The sequence below is a fragment of the Phyllostomus discolor genome, chromosome X (assembly GCF_004126475.2).
Source record: "Phyllostomus discolor isolate MPI-MPIP mPhyDis1 chromosome X, mPhyDis1.pri.v3, whole genome shotgun sequence".
Classification (NCBI taxonomy): Eukaryota; Metazoa; Chordata; class Mammalia; order Chiroptera; family Phyllostomidae; genus Phyllostomus; species Phyllostomus discolor.
In genome coordinates, this window is record NC_050198.1 from 87,875,640 (window position 1) to 87,894,427 (window position 18,788).

General features: G+C 40.8%; 1 protein-coding gene across 3 annotated transcripts in view; it reads right to left on the reverse strand.

The window, feature by feature from the left end:
* Positions 1–18,788, reverse strand: part of FGF13 (fibroblast growth factor 13) — a 514,186-nt gene that overhangs the window by 66,209 nt on the left and 429,189 nt on the right. For 2 of the 3 annotated variants that reach the window (XM_028522509.2, XM_028522511.2), the window contains one exon: positions 2,978–3,088. In XM_028522509.2, coding sequence (XP_028378310.1) covers positions 2,978–3,088 — 111 coding nt within the window. Of the gene's footprint in view, positions 1–2,977; positions 3,089–4,962; positions 5,820–18,788 lie in introns of those variants that run through there. The other variant, XM_028522510.2, reaches the window with a different exon arrangement.

The following is an 18,788-nucleotide window of genomic DNA, read 5'->3' on the forward strand; positions in this document are numbered from 1 at the left end:
TTATCTCAATTTGGAGCACTTCCTCATGGACTTAAGATTTTGTTTTGATTAGGATAAAACTATTCTAAATATGAGAAGAAACTAATTGATTTCATTTTATATCTAAAACACATTGATTAAATACCTAAATTCCATTTTCATCAAAATTTTAAAGAAGCTTTTAATAAATAAAAGGGCCTTTATTTCTTGTTTGTTCTCTGTTGAGTCTACCTAAGAACAATTAAACTGTTTCTACCTTCCACTCAGTATTTCTGAAAATGACACTGATGCCATCCTTTTTCATCAGTTTGGCTAAGGTCAATTTCTCAGAGGGAGTAGTTAATAAAAGTGTATCTTAATGAAGACTGGAAAAAGCTGACATGCTGAACTGGTAATACTACTATAGCTCTAAAGGGAAAGTTTTCTATTCTTTTAACATAGCTCTCACTGCACCCAGGGCAGATGCAATAAAACTGCTGCCATGAAATGTCTATCATCTTTTCCTTTTCACAGAGAAATGCGTAATTTAGAATGGCTGATTTCTTCATGATGAAATTTTATTTGATGGACATTTATCATTGTAATAAATCTACCCATGGTCATCTTAAACACATAACATCAAACATGTTTTGGGAAATAAATATATCTGGATAAACGTGAACTGATCTGTTTTATTATCATCTTGCTTACCATGTCAGAATTAAATATCATAAAACCAATCAAATTAAACTAAATGAGAAAAGTATGATTAAAAATTAGGAAAATGTGAACACAATACCAGGAATACATATTAAGGAAATCTAGGAATATATAATAAGGAAATATTGTATAAATGAAAAAGTGAAAAAAACTTTTCCCTTGTATTACCCACTTAAAGTAATTAAGTAATGAATGCCAAGAAAATTGCTTGGCTTTAGGGGAAAAAATTTACATGGCCAAACTTCCATTTTAGTGATCCTTTTAATCATTAAACAGACTTGTTTCATTATGACTTATAACTTACAATATCCTCAATTAGAAAGATAAGCTAGCTCCTTGGCCTCTGGTCACACTTAGCATCTGGGAGAATCAAGCCCCACAGACTTGCTCTTTCTTTTGAGATAATTTTCATTCACATACTTCATGTTATGGTAATACTTACCATCGACTGACTTACCTCTCATTATTTCATTCTGTCTAAACACAGATTCTGGTTACCAAGCTATGCTCTTTAAAGGTCTTACAATATCATTAGTACAAAGAAATATCACGCATATCAGTCAGAGTTATAAGACAACCAATGGCAGAAGCTATGTATATGGAGGAATTGAAGAGTAAATCTATGTGATTTAAAGCTAAATAGTAAGAAATGGAGCCTTGATTTAGATACATATATGTGTATGTGTGGATGTATGTGAATATATATACACATATACCCTAAAATGACTGCATTAGGTGTGATCTCTATATATTTGGCACATTGCTGTTTATAAGGCACTGCAAATAAATTGTCTGTTTTTCTTCTTTTTCTGAAAACACATGTGAACACTGGACCAAAAACAGTTTTTTTTCTCTGATTTGGATCTGGAGATGTTAAAAATAATTGGGGGAAAGTCAACTTGTTGAGGCTCATTAGCAGCTAATCATAAGCTTCCTTTCAATGCCCAAAGGATGCATTTTGCTGAGGTACTTTGGAAAACAGCAGTTTACATCCCCTAATTCCCTTCCCCAAATACTGATTTATACATACTGATTTATGAGAATGTTTTATTAGTGATTATCATGTACTAATGTCTGTTATATGATTACAGTAAAACTGTTTAGTTACACTTGACTAATTTTTTCAGACATGCATAAAACAATGTCTACAATACTTCAATATCACAACAGTAACATGGCATTTTGCAAAAACAGTGACGAACCATTCAGTATGTATATTTTTCAACCTAAGTACCAAAAGAGTTTTCTTCAAGGGTAATTAAAGGTGACTTCCTTTTGAGGTCACAGCGTGGCCATCAGCCCAGGAACTCAGCCTTAACAGGTGTGAACTCTTTAACACAACATTGGGACCACAGCTCCTAGCTTTGCTGTCTATAGCCACATATCTCTACAAATGCTGCAGAGGACTCATTAGCCTTTATACTGGCTTTCCTTGGCTGTTGTTAGCTGACAGTGGGAATATTTCTGGGAAATTATCAAAGTCTGAGGGAAATGAAATATAAATTAGGGAAAATGGAGAATCAATTGTCAAAACTGATGTTTTAGCTTCACAAATTGCAAAACACCAATTATTATCACTGAAAAGAGGGCTTCACTATTTGTACATTTCTTTTTATTACTCCGAATAAAGCATACATAATAAAATATTATATAACACCTTGGAATCACCTTACTTCAATCATTAGATAAGAAATTGACTTTATTTTGGACCTGTTTCCTTTTTAGGTTCACCATTATGGTCTCCAATCTGGTCTTTATTTAATCCATGGTTAAAAATAAAGCACTAAAAGAAATCTCTTTACCCACCTGTGGAGGTATCTCAATGTTAAAATCCCAATTAGTCTCAGAGCTATCAGTGTGTGTGTGGAGGGGAGAATAGAAATGAAAGCTTGCAATGATGAATTCTCATGACATGAAACTGCTCCTCTCTCTTGGGACAGACCAGTTCTTAAGAGTAGAGATAACATGCTATTTCAGGATCAGTGTGTGGGTGAGTAAATTTTCTGTGGGGAAAACAGTAATAAAATCCAAACGATGGCCAAAATCTATCCAGATTACCATGGCGATGACATTTGGATTGTTCTTTAGATGGTGTTAACATTATTTGCTATAGTTCACTATTTTAGGTATTTTCAGGTTCAACTTCCTTTAAGTTAATCTGCATAAACAGGATGATACAGTGTTGACTATATTTTGCATTCTTTTAAGGATAGAGCAAAGGTTGTTTATTAAAAAAAAAAAAGAAAACACAGTGCCAACAACATGCTGAGGTATACTAATTTATTTTGCAGTTACTTACTATAAGTGCTGTCCTCGTCTTTTGTGCCATCAATGGTTCCATCTGCCTGCAGCTGCAAGTGGAAGCCTTGTCGGCTGTATAGTTTGGTAACTATACCCTTAAGTTGAGGCTCTGTAAAGAGAACAATGGGTTGGATCAATTAAGTTGTGCATAGGTACGTGAAAAGACTCAGAATTCAAACTTTTAATTTCATTTACAACTTTTAATGGAGAAGGTCAAGCTATACTTTTAAGGAGACCTCTGAAAGAAAGAAAACAAACTTTGATTGAAAACACTTGATTTCTATCTCTTAACACTGGGAAAGCCCTAAGCTTCTCCAAGAAGCTACAGCTTCTCATAGCTTGTATTTTGACTTGCAGACTGGTCCTCTCTCTCGCTGAGCATTAGGGATGGGATGGCAATCGGCACATGCTGCCTTTTAACAATGTGCCACTTTTCTTGTGGAAGGAAAATAAGTACAAAGATCATTTAGAATGGTTTGCCAACCAGGGACTGAAACATGCTATTCAAGATTTCCTTCAGAATTATGGTGATTTGAATAATTAGTCCCCTCCATTCTAAGAAAGCTGAAATGCATAAATAACCATAACCCCATCAAAGGACTTATATTAAGAAAACTGAGCTGGGATAGAAAAAACAAAGAAGAGGAGGAGGGAAGAATAAAGCAACCATTACCATACACTAGCATATTAATTATCCTTAGAAAAAATGGGTGCAAAACAACCAAGGGTTTTTTTGGTTGGAAGGAAAGAAAATTAGTTCATACTTATTTTCAAATTTAGTATCGGAAATATGATTGTCTAAAATATGTTCTCAATTAAAATGATTTTCAACTATGAATCATCATAAATTAATAAAGTACCTAATTTTCCAGTAACAGCCATGTCATCCAAAATTTGTTTATATAGAATACAGACACCTGCACTGAAATATTTCCGTGATTATTTGGGCCAGGTAATCACGCTTCGCAACTGCTTAAGCCTTTTTTAAACTAGCTTAATTTACAGCTAACGCCTTAAAAACTTCCGGCTAACAGAAAATGTATGTTTGCATTTCCATTACAGGGTGTGTAGTACACATAAAAAGAGAAATAGCATAGTGACGAATAAGTCTAAAATTCTGCAGTATTTAGTGAGTTAAAAGAAAACAAGCGGAGAGGATTCGTTTGGTTGAGAATAGCCAAATAAGCTGCAGGTTTGTCGGAAGGTCTACCTTGACGCAACCTGACGCCTAGAACAGAGTGAATTTTCCCCGGCAATGAACATCGCGCTACTCTCATACTGAATAGGTTCTAAAAGACCCACACTCTAGCTATGAGTTTAAATTCTCTTCAACCCTGCATTTTAGTAGCAAGTAACCGCACTTCTACTATTGTAACCAGATCACTAAGCTATCTGCCAAAAGGTGCTAGGAATCCACTCCCCCCTCTCCAAAGCTGTACCAGAAGTCAAATCTATACCGATTACCTTAAAAGTGATCAAAGAAACTGAATGCCTAAACAAAAGAAGCCCATAGAAGCTGGAAGGGAAGGGTCAGACTTGCAGGAATGAAAGCTAAGGAGGGATTCCCTGGGTTCTCCTGGGTGTGGGGGGAAGTGGTGCCTGTCCGCTCCACACCTGCAATTTCTACACTCTCCCTCCCCCCCAACACACACACAATAGTCTTGTCTGAGTTGAGCCTGCCCGGAGCCCAGGGACATGCACACATGTGGCGTGTCTTAAGCTGGGGGCGCACTGCCTCGGCAGGGTATGCCCCAAAGCTCTGCGCTTGTCCCAAGGCAGTGGCAATGCAGCAAGCATGGTACCAATACAAAGAAGGCAGGAAAGCAATTGCTTTCCTCCGCACGCACACTGGTTAAGTGGCCACATCCGCACAACATGGGCCAAAGACAAACTCACCTACGCTTACCTACAAGACCTCCATCCCCTCGAAATTCTTAAAGTATGAAACAAACAAAACAAAACCAGCCAAAAGCCCCTTCCAACCTGGTCTCCTTCTGCGTCTCTTTTTGGAGCCGAAGAGTTTGACCCGGGAAAAGACGTTTAACTTGTTTTTGTCGCAGCTGGTCTTGCCTTTGCTGGGGCTGCTGACACACTTGCAGGCGTTGGATTTCTCGCGTTCGCGGGCTTGTCTTTTCTGCCGGATCAGTGAGCTGGCGATAGCCGCCGCCATGGCCACGACGCCCACCACCACCACTTCTTTTGCTGCCCCTCACTGGCTTTTACCTCCTCCGCCCCCTCCTGCACTGCTCGCCCTCTCTGTCTCGCGCCTTCTCCGCCTTTGGGTCTTTAGCCTGCCCTCGTCTGGGTTTCTCCGGATTTCTCCGCACTCGGGCTTCAGCCAAGGAGGGGGCTCAGCATGCCGTCCGAGCTCCTCCGGCGGTGGTCCGGCTCCCGCTTGGGCTTCGGGCTGCCTGGGTCCCAGTCGACGCCACAGCCCCGGGCCAAGATCGAAGGCGAGACTGGCGGGCGGAGGCAGAGCTTCACGACTGCGTGCGCTCGGCCCCGGCGCCCCAGGACACTGTGCAAGTCCAAGAGGCTCGGGTCGGAGTTTGGCGGCAACCCCCCCCCCCCCCCCGTCTGTGCTTCGTGGAGGGGGCTGGAGGAGGGAGGCGGGCGGAGGGAGAGCGCGGGGGGAGAGAGGCCCCAAGCGCAAGCTTTGAAAGGGAGGGGGGAAGGGGAAAACGTGCCCAGGAGCGCGCCCTCACCCTGGCCCCTCCAAGCCTCCGACTAGTCCTTGCAACTTCTTGGGGTGGCTATCGGGAAAAGTTGGCCGGTGCCAGCTTTCCAACGGGGATCAAACAGGTAATGGCCTCCCATCTTCCCGGCTTCCCGGCGGCTGCGGCGGCTGCTGCTGCTGCTGCTGCTGCTGCTGCTGCTCTGGGCGAGGCACAGTCTCAGCACAGGAATCCCGTCCTGCAGACACCCTCCGGAAGAGCGCCACAGCTTCTCAGAGGCCCCCTCCCCTAAAGGCCCCTCCCTCCAGAGCGTAGACTGCGAGCTCCGGCCAAGAGCCGCCCCCACCCACCCCACCCCCCAAGTCCCCCTCGGGCCTCTAAGGCTAACACCTGTAGGGTCTTAAGCACAGCCCCATCACCTAGTCCTTTCTCCCTCTTCTTCCCGAAAGGAGCTTCGGGAGCGGAGATGGAGGAGGCACCAGGATGAGGTAGTTGCATTGGAGGAGAGGGGTGGGGGTGGAGGGGGGTGGTGCTTAGAAATGAGGGATGGCGGGGTGGGGTGATTCTTAGTACTTGACTTTCTCAGCCGGCCAGGTTATATCCCAGCTTGAGTTCCTGGGAAGTTCGCCAGTCAACTGCCCCAAGCTTGGACTCACCCCCCCCCCCCCCCCCACTGAGATATTTCGCCTGGCGACACTTGTAGCCATTCAGGAGAGAGACCAGAGCTCCCAGACGGGTTTAGCCCCGCGGCAGCAGCAGTAGCAGCAGAAACTGCAGAGCTACGTCCGCACAACACGCTGCCACCCAGTGGTTTATGCTGACTTTCCATTTCGAGCCAATTTGCGCCGTCCGAACCCCGTTTTTTCCTCTACGCCCCCTCATCATTACGTTCAGGTCCAAGCAGAGAGCTTGAATCATTCACCATAAGGAGTACTGGGAAAATACAGAGCCTATCCTTATTTTAGCCAGCCCATCTCCAATCTCCTAAATTCTTTCTTTTTTTTTTTTCCTGCTCTTCAAGCTCAGGCTACCTCTCTCCCTCCAATTCAGGAATCAAGTCTGGCCTTTTGTCCACCTCACTGTATCCACAAGTTCTTTCCTTTCCCTGTTTTATATTTTAATCTGCAGGAGAAGAAAGAAGGAATGTTGAGGTCAAGAATGTTACAGAGAATGGCCTGTGCACATCTCTACCTTCAAACAGGATTGTTTTACTATTTTGCTTGATTTCTGATGCCAAAAAGGACGCCCCCAATAGTAGGGCTGCTCTATCTTACAGCTGCCACTGCACTCTCTTTACTAGACTCCCCCTCTTTCATATCTTTTTGGAGTAGATGTAGATGCAAAACCAAATGCCCAGACCTCAGCCGGTGTTTTCTTGACTGAACTCCCAGCTAGGAAACTCAGGCTTCTTAGTCCATCAGAGCTGAAACACCTGACCCTTATATAGATTCCAATGTTCCACCGGGGAGCTGCTGCCACCTGCCCCTTACACTTCTCCCCAATCTTGACTGTCTCTTGCCTCATCAGAAGCACTATTTTGTGTTGGCAGAAATAGGTTAGTCTACAGCTTTGCTCTTTTGGCTTTCCCACAAGAAAATGGAGGCCAAGGTAGAAGGAGAAGTCAATTCAAGTATCCACTTCTTTGGATTTTGATTCATGGGGGAAAGTCCTAGTCTGCTCCTGCTGAACTATGACACCCTGAAACTCAGGACTGGGTCTTGGTCAGCACCATAGTCCCATCTCCTGGCATAATTACTGCCACAGAATTTATGCTCAATAAAAGTTTACTGAAAGTAATTGATGATGACTGACTTATATTGAGTCTGAAGGGTAGGAGGATGTTTTCTGGTTCAGGATGTATGCGATTCAAATTCCAAGTACCACAAAGGGACATACTCTCACCAAAAGAAGGGTCAGAAGAAGCTCTGACCAGAGCCAAACATTTGGGGTATGGGATGGGTGGTAGAGATGTTCCTACTCACTCTGTGCATGTTTCTATCTTCTGAGGCCCCAACCCCAAGGGCCTTTCTTTCCTTTCCTCTTGCTTCTCTCTTGGGAGAAGCTTAAACCAAAGCAGGCATGAAAGTGCTAAAGATGGACAAAGTTCTGATTCAGGCAAGGGCTAAACTTGAAAAGAGTAGGGGTGAGGAAATGGCACTGAGAAAATTAGGGTTTTCCCACACACTCTTTTACCTCCACTCTCTACAGGGAGAGTACTCACTGTTGGCTTGTGTGAACACTTTTCATAAGGTATCTTCAGGATGCTTGGACAATTACTGATATGGCCACTCTGAGGTGGGTATCAGGTAAACAGACATGGATAAGGGTTCAGGAATATATAATGGGGAGTCACATCATGGTAAAATCATAAGCAAAAACATGTAAATACATCAGTTCTTACTAACCCCTATGCCATGAGCTCAGGGAACTACTAGGCCAAAGCTGATAAGATTCTGTAGGTGTTTAAAAATGCCTTTCTTAAATTTTATAATCTTGAAAAATGAGAGTGTGTAGGGGGCCCAGAAGCTCTTCCTGGTGCATGTTCCCATCAGCCCATAAAATGTACTTCTGCCTTTTTATACCTCCCCTTTTATTATTTCCTTTCCACAGACAAGAAGTGACACATGACTAGTGAGACTTGAGATATGAGCCTCTATATCTGTTCTGTCTGCCTACAGACTACATGCATTCCCTTGTCTCCTCTACTAGGGGAACTCACAAAGGCCTCTGACGAGATTAGGGGACCACCTGGGGGAATTGGAAGAAGGGCATTTTGACTTTGGATCCAAATCATATTATGCTATCAGCTTAACCATTAATTAAGCAGATATTTTGATCTTTTTCTAACTCTCATGTGTATTTCTTCAGTACTTTCGAATTTAGACAAGAATGTGACTGTAACTCTCGAATCTTAATCTTCAAAGGAGAACTATGCCCAAAACACAGTCATCGTAGGAAGGCAATGAAAGAAAGAACTGCAGCCTACCCTGGAGAAGTATGTATTACCTTTTCTTTGTGTTTTACTGTCACCCCAGACCAGTAGTATGGCATTTTCGTGGAAAGAAGAAGAAAGGACTTTCCATTGACAATTATTTCCAATGTACCTTTTCCTCCTGTCTTACTCTGCGCTTACCAGTTCACACTGTAACCCTTGCTGTGGAACTTCCTGGGTCTACTCCAGATTCATAATTTCAATTTCCATGACTCCCAACTCTTATATAATGGACAGGTTCACTCTTCCTTGCTTCTCCTACCTCCTTCCCCCACTGCACTGTACACCAAGATCTCCTTGATCATGTTCAAGAGAAACAAACACTGTAGTTCCTTTGTCCAATTCAATTCACAAAGAGTGCTAGCCTGGGTGACAGGAGGCATATGTTATAATCCTGACTCTGTCACTAATGGGCTGTGTGACCTTGGGCATGCCATTTCTACTGTTGGGACTTCAGTTTTCCCATCTTTAAAGTAACCCTGTAGACCCAATTAATGACTTTCAAATTGTATTCTACAGAGCACTGAGAGTACATGGAGGGGATGTAAGTTTCCTCACCCATGTTTTCACCATAGTACCTCTGCTTTCATTTATTTTATATACAGGGCTTGCTGTATGCTTTCTTATGAAACAAAGATTCCATTATTAAATACAAAACATTTGAAACCTCTGTATGAAATGTTTCTTAAAGTCATTTTGGCTTTGGGAGGCTATGATTTTTTTTATATGCCCCTGTTCCTCTGACATGTTTATCTTTCCCTCCTCATACTTCTGCTCTCCTCTTTTCCTTCACACCCCACCAGAACATAAACTCTAAATTGGATTCCAAAGACAAACACAAAAGTCTCCTTGGCTCCACTCTTCGTGGGTTCACTTGAGAACTAAGGTTTAGCATTCTTTTCAGAGAGAGTTATGAGTTATCAGAGCATAGAATGCGAATTGTTCTCTGTCAATCTTTATTTTTTAAATGATTTTATCTATTTATTCTTAGAGAGATAAGAAGGGAGGGATAAAGAGATGGAGACAAACATTGATGTATGAGAGAAACACCAATCAGTTGCCTCTCGTAAGCTCCCTGACCAGGGACTAGGCCCGCAACCCAGGCATCTGCCCTGACCAGGAATCGAACCATCCACACTGCTCTTTATGGGACCAACCAACACAGCTATGCAGGTCAAGACTGCCAATCTCTTTTGGAGACCCTTCGCTTTGTGGGACAACACCCAACCAACTGAGCCATGCCAGTCAGGGCTGCCAGTCTCTTTTGGCAGGTCTCAGATGAGATGTAAAGAAGTTGAGGGGACCTGCTCTCAAGAGGCATCTCCAGGAGAAAGATAGAAATCCAAATAAATGTGTCTGTGATGAGTAAAAATAAGTGAACTCAGCCTAAGCAGGGGCAGCCTCTATACCTTTTAAGCAGGAAGGAATTGCCTATCTTTCTGAAACTCTAAAAGTGAGAGATTTCAAACACCCTTCCTTCATGAAGATAAACATAAATGGAGCTACTTGCCAGATTGCTGTCCATCTTCATGACCATTCATCAAAACATCTGAGTGACCAGTTATCAGGTTAAGGACTGATGATGAGCTCAAAGGGAGGAAAGAGTGGCAGGTTCAAGAGCACCAAAGTCAAGCAACATTGGTATCCCACCATTGACTAAGTAGGGCAGCAGAGGGGGTATTTCATAGACTGGGCAACAAGTACCTCCTTTTGTGGCCAATCTAATCGCATCCAAAACCCACAGAAATGACTGGATAGATATACAAACGAGGAGGTCATACAAAAGCCATTAGTAAAGGCTCTTACCACTTCAAGCAAAAAGAAAAATGCAATTTAAGGGAATCTCGTCAATGTCACACTGGAATTCCAAGGACAGAAAGAGTGACTGCTGTATTTTGTAACATAACCTGACACATTTATTAGCTGGCAATGAGTCTCTCCTAGTCAGATCATTGGGGGAATTATGCTTCAGAAACAAAGGTCTCCAGAATCAGTTGTTTAGCAATTGATTGGCTTTACTGATTTGTATTCAGGATGAAAAGCCAGGGAACCTAGGCTTGCACTGCACTAGGACAGTGGTTTGATCTTCATTATGTCCCCTCTTGGAGATTATTCTCTGAATATTTTTTAAATATTTTTAAAGATTTATTTATTATTTATTAATTTATTTATTTTTATTTTTTTTTAGAGAAGGGAGGGAGATAGAGAGCAAGAGAAACATCAATGTGCAGTTGCTGGGGGCCATGGCCTGCAACCCAAGCATGTACCCGGACTGGGAATTGAACCTGTGATACTTTGGTTCGCAGCCCGTGCTCAATGCACTGAGCGATGCCAGCCAGGTATTCTCTGGATATTTAAGCTACACAATTTACTAAAGGCATACCTGGTTTATATTTAAAATTAATTTGGAACATACTGATTAATTCTGATCCTTTAAAAAGAAAAATACTATAACCCATGTAAAAATTTTATTGTTCAGACATAACATATGGACATTAAAACCATAAAACACCCTCATGGCATTAATCACATGAATGAATTCAGCTCTTTGCCATCTAATTAACCATAGCAATGGAAACATCAAGAGTTTAAGGCTTCTGATTACTTGTTTGGTAATTTAATCAAGAAAACCTGGAGAGAAATACTGGTTTGCTGGGGTCAAGGTTTCTTTCTTGATCATAGGGAAAGAAAATAAGGAAATGAGTTTAAGCTCCAATATGTAGATATTTAACATTAGTACAAGGAAAAGAGTATTTTAAGTAGGGGTGGTTAAATTCCATGACTACTGATTCTCCTATAGAAACTTTTATGAATAGAACAGAAACCTTAACTATGTTGGTGGGCATGTGAGTTGATTCCCCTCAAGGCTCTCATTCTGTCATAAAAATGACACTATGTACTATTTATATTACCCATGACCTGCAACCAAGAAGTGGTCACAGGGAGATGGGAAGCAACATCATTACTGAGAAAATTTTCAGGTTCTCTCTTGTGGGGCACAGAGATAAGCTAGTGTTGTTGACATTGGAAGATTATATTGGGTGAACTTGGAGCATGTGTGTCATGGCAGTCACACCCATTTTCTAAAAATTCTCTCGTCTAGCATGTGGGAAATACTTTGTAGACACAATAAATTTATTCTTAACCAAATGGGTTTCCTCATTTGTGACTCAGAATCCAGAGCCAACAACAAAAGCACCCACTTCTCTAAGTGACTCTCATTCTGTTTTATTCAATAATATTTGAAGATCTTGAAAGAATGGTTGCTATTTTATGAACTGACTGGTGGCTAACAAACATAAATGAGGTGTTTCTATGATGAGACATTTTGGCAGACTAAAAATGTGCAAGACTCAGAGGCAAAATATCTGTAACTCTGGGTTCATTTCTTGCCCAGTGAACTAAATAATCTAAATGAAAAGCTAGGGGGTTAAATGGTGGAGGATTTGAGGCACTAATGGACAATCAGTGATTTTTCTGGATCTAAGCTGTTCAGGAAATAGAATTTCTGGAGGAAGGTGACCTAAACTCAGGATTTGAGGAAGGGAATGCAGTGTTTGCAAATGATGTCATGTTCATTACTACTTAGCATATGGGTGCAGGCTTCGCAGCTAGCATAAAGATCTGTAGATTGATTTCTTATTTGCCAATGACACTGATTCCACCAATCTGCTATCAAGAGTTGTTATTTTTTAAAACAGAGAGGTAATGGGAAAATACTTCTGTGCTCCCTCAGGATTAAGAATCTTAAGACATCTTGCTTTGGATACCAACCAGGATTTGGGCAGAAGAACCTGCTGAATTCAGAGGAAAGGGTATTCTCCAGATTTTAAGAACAGGACAAAAGACAGTTCCATAGTCCACCTCAGAACTGTGCAGATGCCCTGGATTTTAAAACACTTGTTTAGTTGTTATGCAATCTTATATTGGTTATATTAGTTTCAGACGTACAATATAGTGATTTGGCATTTTTATTCCTTACTGTGTGATCACCCTACTAATTCTAGTAATCATCTGTAACTGTGAAAACTTATCACAATATCACTGACCATATTCCCTTCCCATTTTTCATCCATCCCCACACCCCTCCCCTCTGGTAACAATCACTTTGGTCTCTGTTTCTATTGAGTCTGTTGGTTTGTTTTGTTTTGTTAGGTTCTACACATACATGGAATTATACATTTTGGTCATCCTCTGACTAACAGTTCACTTTAGCATAATACCCTCCAGATCCATCCACGTGGTTGCAAATGGCAAGATTTCCTTTTTTTATTGTTGCATAATTTTCCATTGTTATACACTACAGGCTTTTCTCTGGACAAAATGACTCTCCATATCCTTAGAGACTTCCTCTCTCTCTCTCTCTCTGTGTGTGTGTGTGTCTCTTTCTGTCTCTATTTCTCTCTCTCTCTCTCTCTCTGTCTCTCTCTCTCTCTCTCTCACACACACACACACACACACACACAAACACAAACACATGCCATGTCTTCTTTATTCATTCACCTAGATGGCTTTTAAACTCTCTACTTTAGATTTGGGGGGGTACAAAATGGATGTCTCAAATGGTGATAACACTTAATAAATTCTGTGGTTATAATTGGACAAGCATTCTGTTAAGTGATGTAATTCTATTTTTCTATAATCCTTACAACAACCTCTAAGGTAGGTATTACCATTATTGCCATTTTACAGGTGAGGAAAGTGAAGTTTAGAAAGACTAAGTGATATATTTGTGGTTTTCTGGCCTGTACACAGGTGGCAGTGCCACTATTTAAGCCAAAGATCCTTAGCCAATACAATTTATGTGTACAAGGCCATCCCTTTAAATACAACTTTTTCCTCTTTGGCACAGGGGCTGGAATTTGGGTTGCTGAACAATGTGGTACCTGGATATGGCTATCTCTTGGCTTGGCTAACAGAAAAAGATGGAGAATATAGCATGATTTTCAACTCAGTTATGTTTTTTCTTTCTTTTTCTTAACAAAGTGAATTATGATACAAACAGGAATAGACTCTACCTATGTTTAGTTATGAGCATAGTTCATATACTTTTAATAACCTCTTAGAGTGATATCTAAAGGAAACTGCTATGTTTCATGTAAAGTAAAACAATTATAAACCAGTTCTTAATGTCATTCCAGGTTTCTTAGCAGAGAGAGTACTTTGACACCAAGACCTACTCTGACTCAGGTAATCTGGGCTTTAGACTACTGAGATCCCAAGGACACTTCCTGGTTTTTATCATCATCACTACTTAGCAGAGACAAGAACTTAAAGTGCTCCCAATTCTCTTAGTTCTTTTCATGCAGGGAAAACTGGCTTTCTACATTGCAATCTTTTTGTGTGCCATCTGCTTTCAGCTACAGGAAGCTTGAGTTCAGCCAAAAGAGAGAAAAATATTACACACATTGTATGCACTTTTATGCCTGAAGCCCATGACTATTCTTTTGCAATCAGGGGTTTCTCCTGTATTCATTCTAACTCATTTGCTCTTTTTCCTTCTGACAAACAGCTAAAAGTATAATTCCCAGATTGAAATCATTTAATAACTTTCTCCTGAATATGTTAAGTAATTTTTAGAACCTGATTTCCTGACAGGGGTCTCGATGCTCAATTAACAATCTCATTTTAGAGAAGAGATCTGAGGCAAGAGTAGTTGAATAAATGTTCATTCATTCATTCATTCATTCATTCAATAAACATATATCGAGAACTATTTGGCATGTGACTGAGCTATGCCTTGAAGGATGCATGATAAAACTTTAAGCTAAGAAATGAATTGTCCAAGCCAGATAATCCTAGTAATTTTCTATGTAGACTTCAATATTGCTATTGAACAGGGAAAACCAGGACTTGTTTGGTATTTGAATGTGTTTTTTTAAAGGATTTTATCTATTTATTTTCAGAGAGGGGGGAAGGGAGGGAGAAAAAGAAGGAGAGAAACATCATCCATGTGCAAAAGAAACATCAGTCAGCTGTCTCTCACACGCCCGCAAATGGGGGCCTGGCCTGCAACCCAGGGATTTGCTCTGACAGGGAATCTCTGGCACTCAATCCACTGAGCCACACCAGCCAGGGCAAGGTATTTGAATATGCTGAAAACATATTTAAAACATCTTCCTACTTACTGCATTCCTCTTCCTGCCCCTAAAATTCCAGTGCCTCTCTTCTCTGTCAGAATTGTGGTATCCTGTGTTCTGAAAACAATATACTTAACAAAATTACCAACAGAAATAACAGTGCTCTATTTCACTATAAGAAGAATCAAAATAACTGTGTATGGACCTGTGTGCGTGTGTGTGTGTGTGTGTGTGTACATGTGTACATGTGTATACACACTCTAGGTCAGCCTCTGGCAATGCTGTAAAGCCAGCACCTCAGCCCAGATTCCCACTGTCCTTATGAGGCCCCACAGGAACCTCGGGATCCAGGTTTTCCTAATTCTCCTCTTCATTAAAATTGTCCTTTCCTATATCCCATCCCTGGGTCACTGCTTTCCAGTAAAATAGCTAGTTAACCAGATACTCTCATCAGTGCTGAGTTAATGAGTACTAGTAGTCATCATGGCCCCCCAGGAATTGGCTCATTCTGAGAGGCGATATTATACTACAAAGGGATATCTCTACTGGTGCCATTTTAAATGACAGAATAGGCTGCTGGGGTAGCTTCAAGGGATGGAACAGCTTTGGAGAATCCCTCAATTTAAAAGCCTCCTGCCATTTATACTTTGGGTTCTCTGAATGTGTTTGCAGGTTGAGTGGACACAGAAGGTTGCTCTGCTAACTCTGCTATTCATATAGTATAAAATAATATGTTAGACTGGCTCATCCAGTTCCTGTTCAGTCTTTCTCAACTTTCATAGACAAGATGATTGAAAAAATTATCTTTAACAATAATCTCTACTTCCTTATTCCACATTCATCATTCACTCTGATTTTAATATATATTATTATATATTGTGCCCTGGCTAGTGTGGCTCAGTGGGTTGAGTGCTGGCCTGTGAACGTGGGGGTGGCTGGTTTGATTCCCAGTCAGAGCCCATACCTGGGTTGTGGGCCAGGTCCCCAGTAGAAGGCACACAAGAGGCAACCACACATTGATATTTCTCTCCCTCCCTTCCCCTCTCGCTAGAAATAAATAAATAAAATCTTTGAAAAAATAATATATATTATTTTGTACTTTGTATTATATTGTGTATGTATTCCTAATAATTCCTCTGTATAGATTGGAATATCCGTTTTGGAGAGGGACATGTCATATTTTCATTGGTGTTTGAATATATTTAAAACATATTTTTAAAATATTCCTACTCACTGCATTCTTCTTCAGTTGTTGAAGTCTGGTAATTTAGCCATCAACTCTTCATCTACAATCTTTCCTCAAATCTCTATCTAGTCATCTTCTGAAACTTCTATTAGCTGTATGTGAGAGCTCATTCTCTCCATGACTCAGTACTTCTATTTCCTAATTCTATTTTTTTAATTTCCTATGTAGAATCTGGGTACTTCACTGATCCCCTCTCTAGTTGGGTATAGGCTATTGTTTGATTTGTTTTTGTTCCATTGCCACATCCACATATACTATATATTACTTATTAATATATATGACATATTAAAATTACATATGTATAAATACATACATATTCACATGCATATATATATATATACACACACTTGTACAATATTTATTATTTCTGTTTCATCTTTTCTAATATGTCTGCTATTTTTCACAATGTGCTATTCATACCTTATGGATTCTATTCCTTCCTTTATCCTATTGAACATCATGAAGATACTTATGTTCAAGCGTCTTTCATATTGCCTTATGATACAACTTTCCTGGGATATAAATTACCTTGTTTATTGTTGTCATTGACTCTCCCTACAGTGGTTTATTTTATTTCTTGCTCTGGAAATTTGACTGTAGGCTCACCTTCAGCAGGAGAGTGATTTTCTGTAGAAGTTTCATGTGAACCCCGGATAGAAGAGTTATCTATATCCATAGTTTTGTGTTCTTTCTATGCCAGTGCTCTAAGAGTTTCACTGGATCCAGGTCAGTTTTTTCTTTTTAAAAATACTTAATTAATTTATTTTTAGAGAGAGGGGGAGGGAGGAAGAGGGGAAGAGAAATACCAATGTGTGGTTGCCTCTCTCACACCCCCCACTAGGGACCTGGCCCTCAACCCAGGCATGTGTCCTGACTGGGAATCAAACAGGCGACCCTTTGGTTCACAGGCCAGCACTCAATCCACTGAGGCACACCAGCCAGGGAAATTTTTTCTTTTATTTTTGCAGCTTTTTAGTACAAATTCAAATGTGGGTTTCTAATTTCTTACACTCTAGGCCCAGAATTGACACTCTGCCTATATTCTGCATCACTAGACCTTGAGCCCTCATTTATCATGAACTGAACAGGACTTCCTGGCTTGTAGCTTTATGTAGGAAGCTCAGGACTCTGTACCAGGGCAGTGGCTTCAACTGAAGCCCCAGGGTATATAGTCAGTTCTGATACCCTTGGCCATTTAGCCTATACTATTGGACTTTGCTTTGGCTTTGAATAATTGTTTTGTTTCTATCACCTAGAGATTTTCCTTTCTGGCTTTTGAATTTTTTTGTATGTCATTACAAACTTAATCTAATATTTTATCCACTAATTCTGTGTTTTTATGGAAAAATGGAGTTTCTACAAACATTGACTGGAAGTTACTATTCAATTTTTACTTCCGCCAAAGCACTAAAATAGCTTTTACTAACATCATCAACAGCCTTCATATCATTTCATCCAATGACTGCTTCTCAGTCATTACTTTATACAACCTTTTGGCAGCATTTTACTGCTTTCTTCTTGACACTCTTCCACAAGCTCCTCTGATATGCATTCTCCTGGTTTTTCTCCTACCTAGATTTGACTGCTCTTTCACATTCTCCTTCTTGAGTTCCTTTTCCTCTTACTGACCATTTGAGTTCCTTAAGGTTTTGCCTTATGCCCTCTAATTTTCTCTCTTAATCCCCTCTTTCTAGGTATGTACTCTTCATTCATCCATTCAAGGACTGTTCTTTGCGCATTTACTGTGTGCCTGGCTGAGTTGCAGGTATTCAGCAGTAAACAAGGCAGATGTGATCGTGCTCACATAGAAACTATAGTCTAATGAAGAGTCAGATAGTAAACCAATAACATAAATACGTACTTATAGATTGTGATCACTGCTATGAAGCAAAAAGACAGGATGTTATTCAAGAGTAATACAGGAGAGGCTGATTGAGACCAGAAGGTCAAGGAAGGCATCTAAAAGGGGATGACATTTTGCTGACTCTTGAAATATGATATGGATCCAGCCTCATGAATAGTGCAGGAAATAATTAACTTTTCTACTATAACAACTCCCAAAATCTGCACTGCTTTTTAAAAAAATCCTCACCCAAGGATGTTTACTGATTTTAGAGAAAGGGGAAGAGGGAAGGAGGGAGGGAGGAAGGAAGAGAGGGAGAGGGAGGGGGAAGGAGGGATGGAGAGAGAGAGAGGCAGAGAGAGGCAGGTGGGGGAGAGAGAGAGACAGACAGACAGATAGACAGACAGACATTGATGTGAGAGAAAAGCATTGATCAGTTGACTCTCATACACATCCTGACCAAGGATTGAATCCACAACCTAGGTATGTGCCCTGAGTGGGGATCAAACCCGCAATCTTTTGGTGCATGGGACAATGCTCCAACTAACTGAATGACCTAGCCAAACCTCTCCACTGCTTTTGATGGGCTTCAGGACATGATACCAAACATATGGCACTTTGACATAATAAACATTTTAAGCTGAAGGAGAGAAAACAGCAGAAGCAGGAAGGTCACCCCAACTCCCCCTCCTCCCTTCTCCCCTGAAACAGGTTATAAAACCCTCATATGTGAGTACATCCCCCCACCCTGTAACAGAGCAAATGAACACCATGATTTCTGAAGGCAAAGGGACACTGAAACGAACTAAAAAGAATGCTAAAACGCAGGCCTTGCTGTTTCCCCCAGTTTACTGCTCTTACATCATACTCCTTGGCTTATCATGTCTACAGACTATGCATTCTTGTCATTAAACCTAGCACACAAATACGTCTATGTTGTTCCTCCTGGTCTTTGTTTCCTTATAAAGACTCT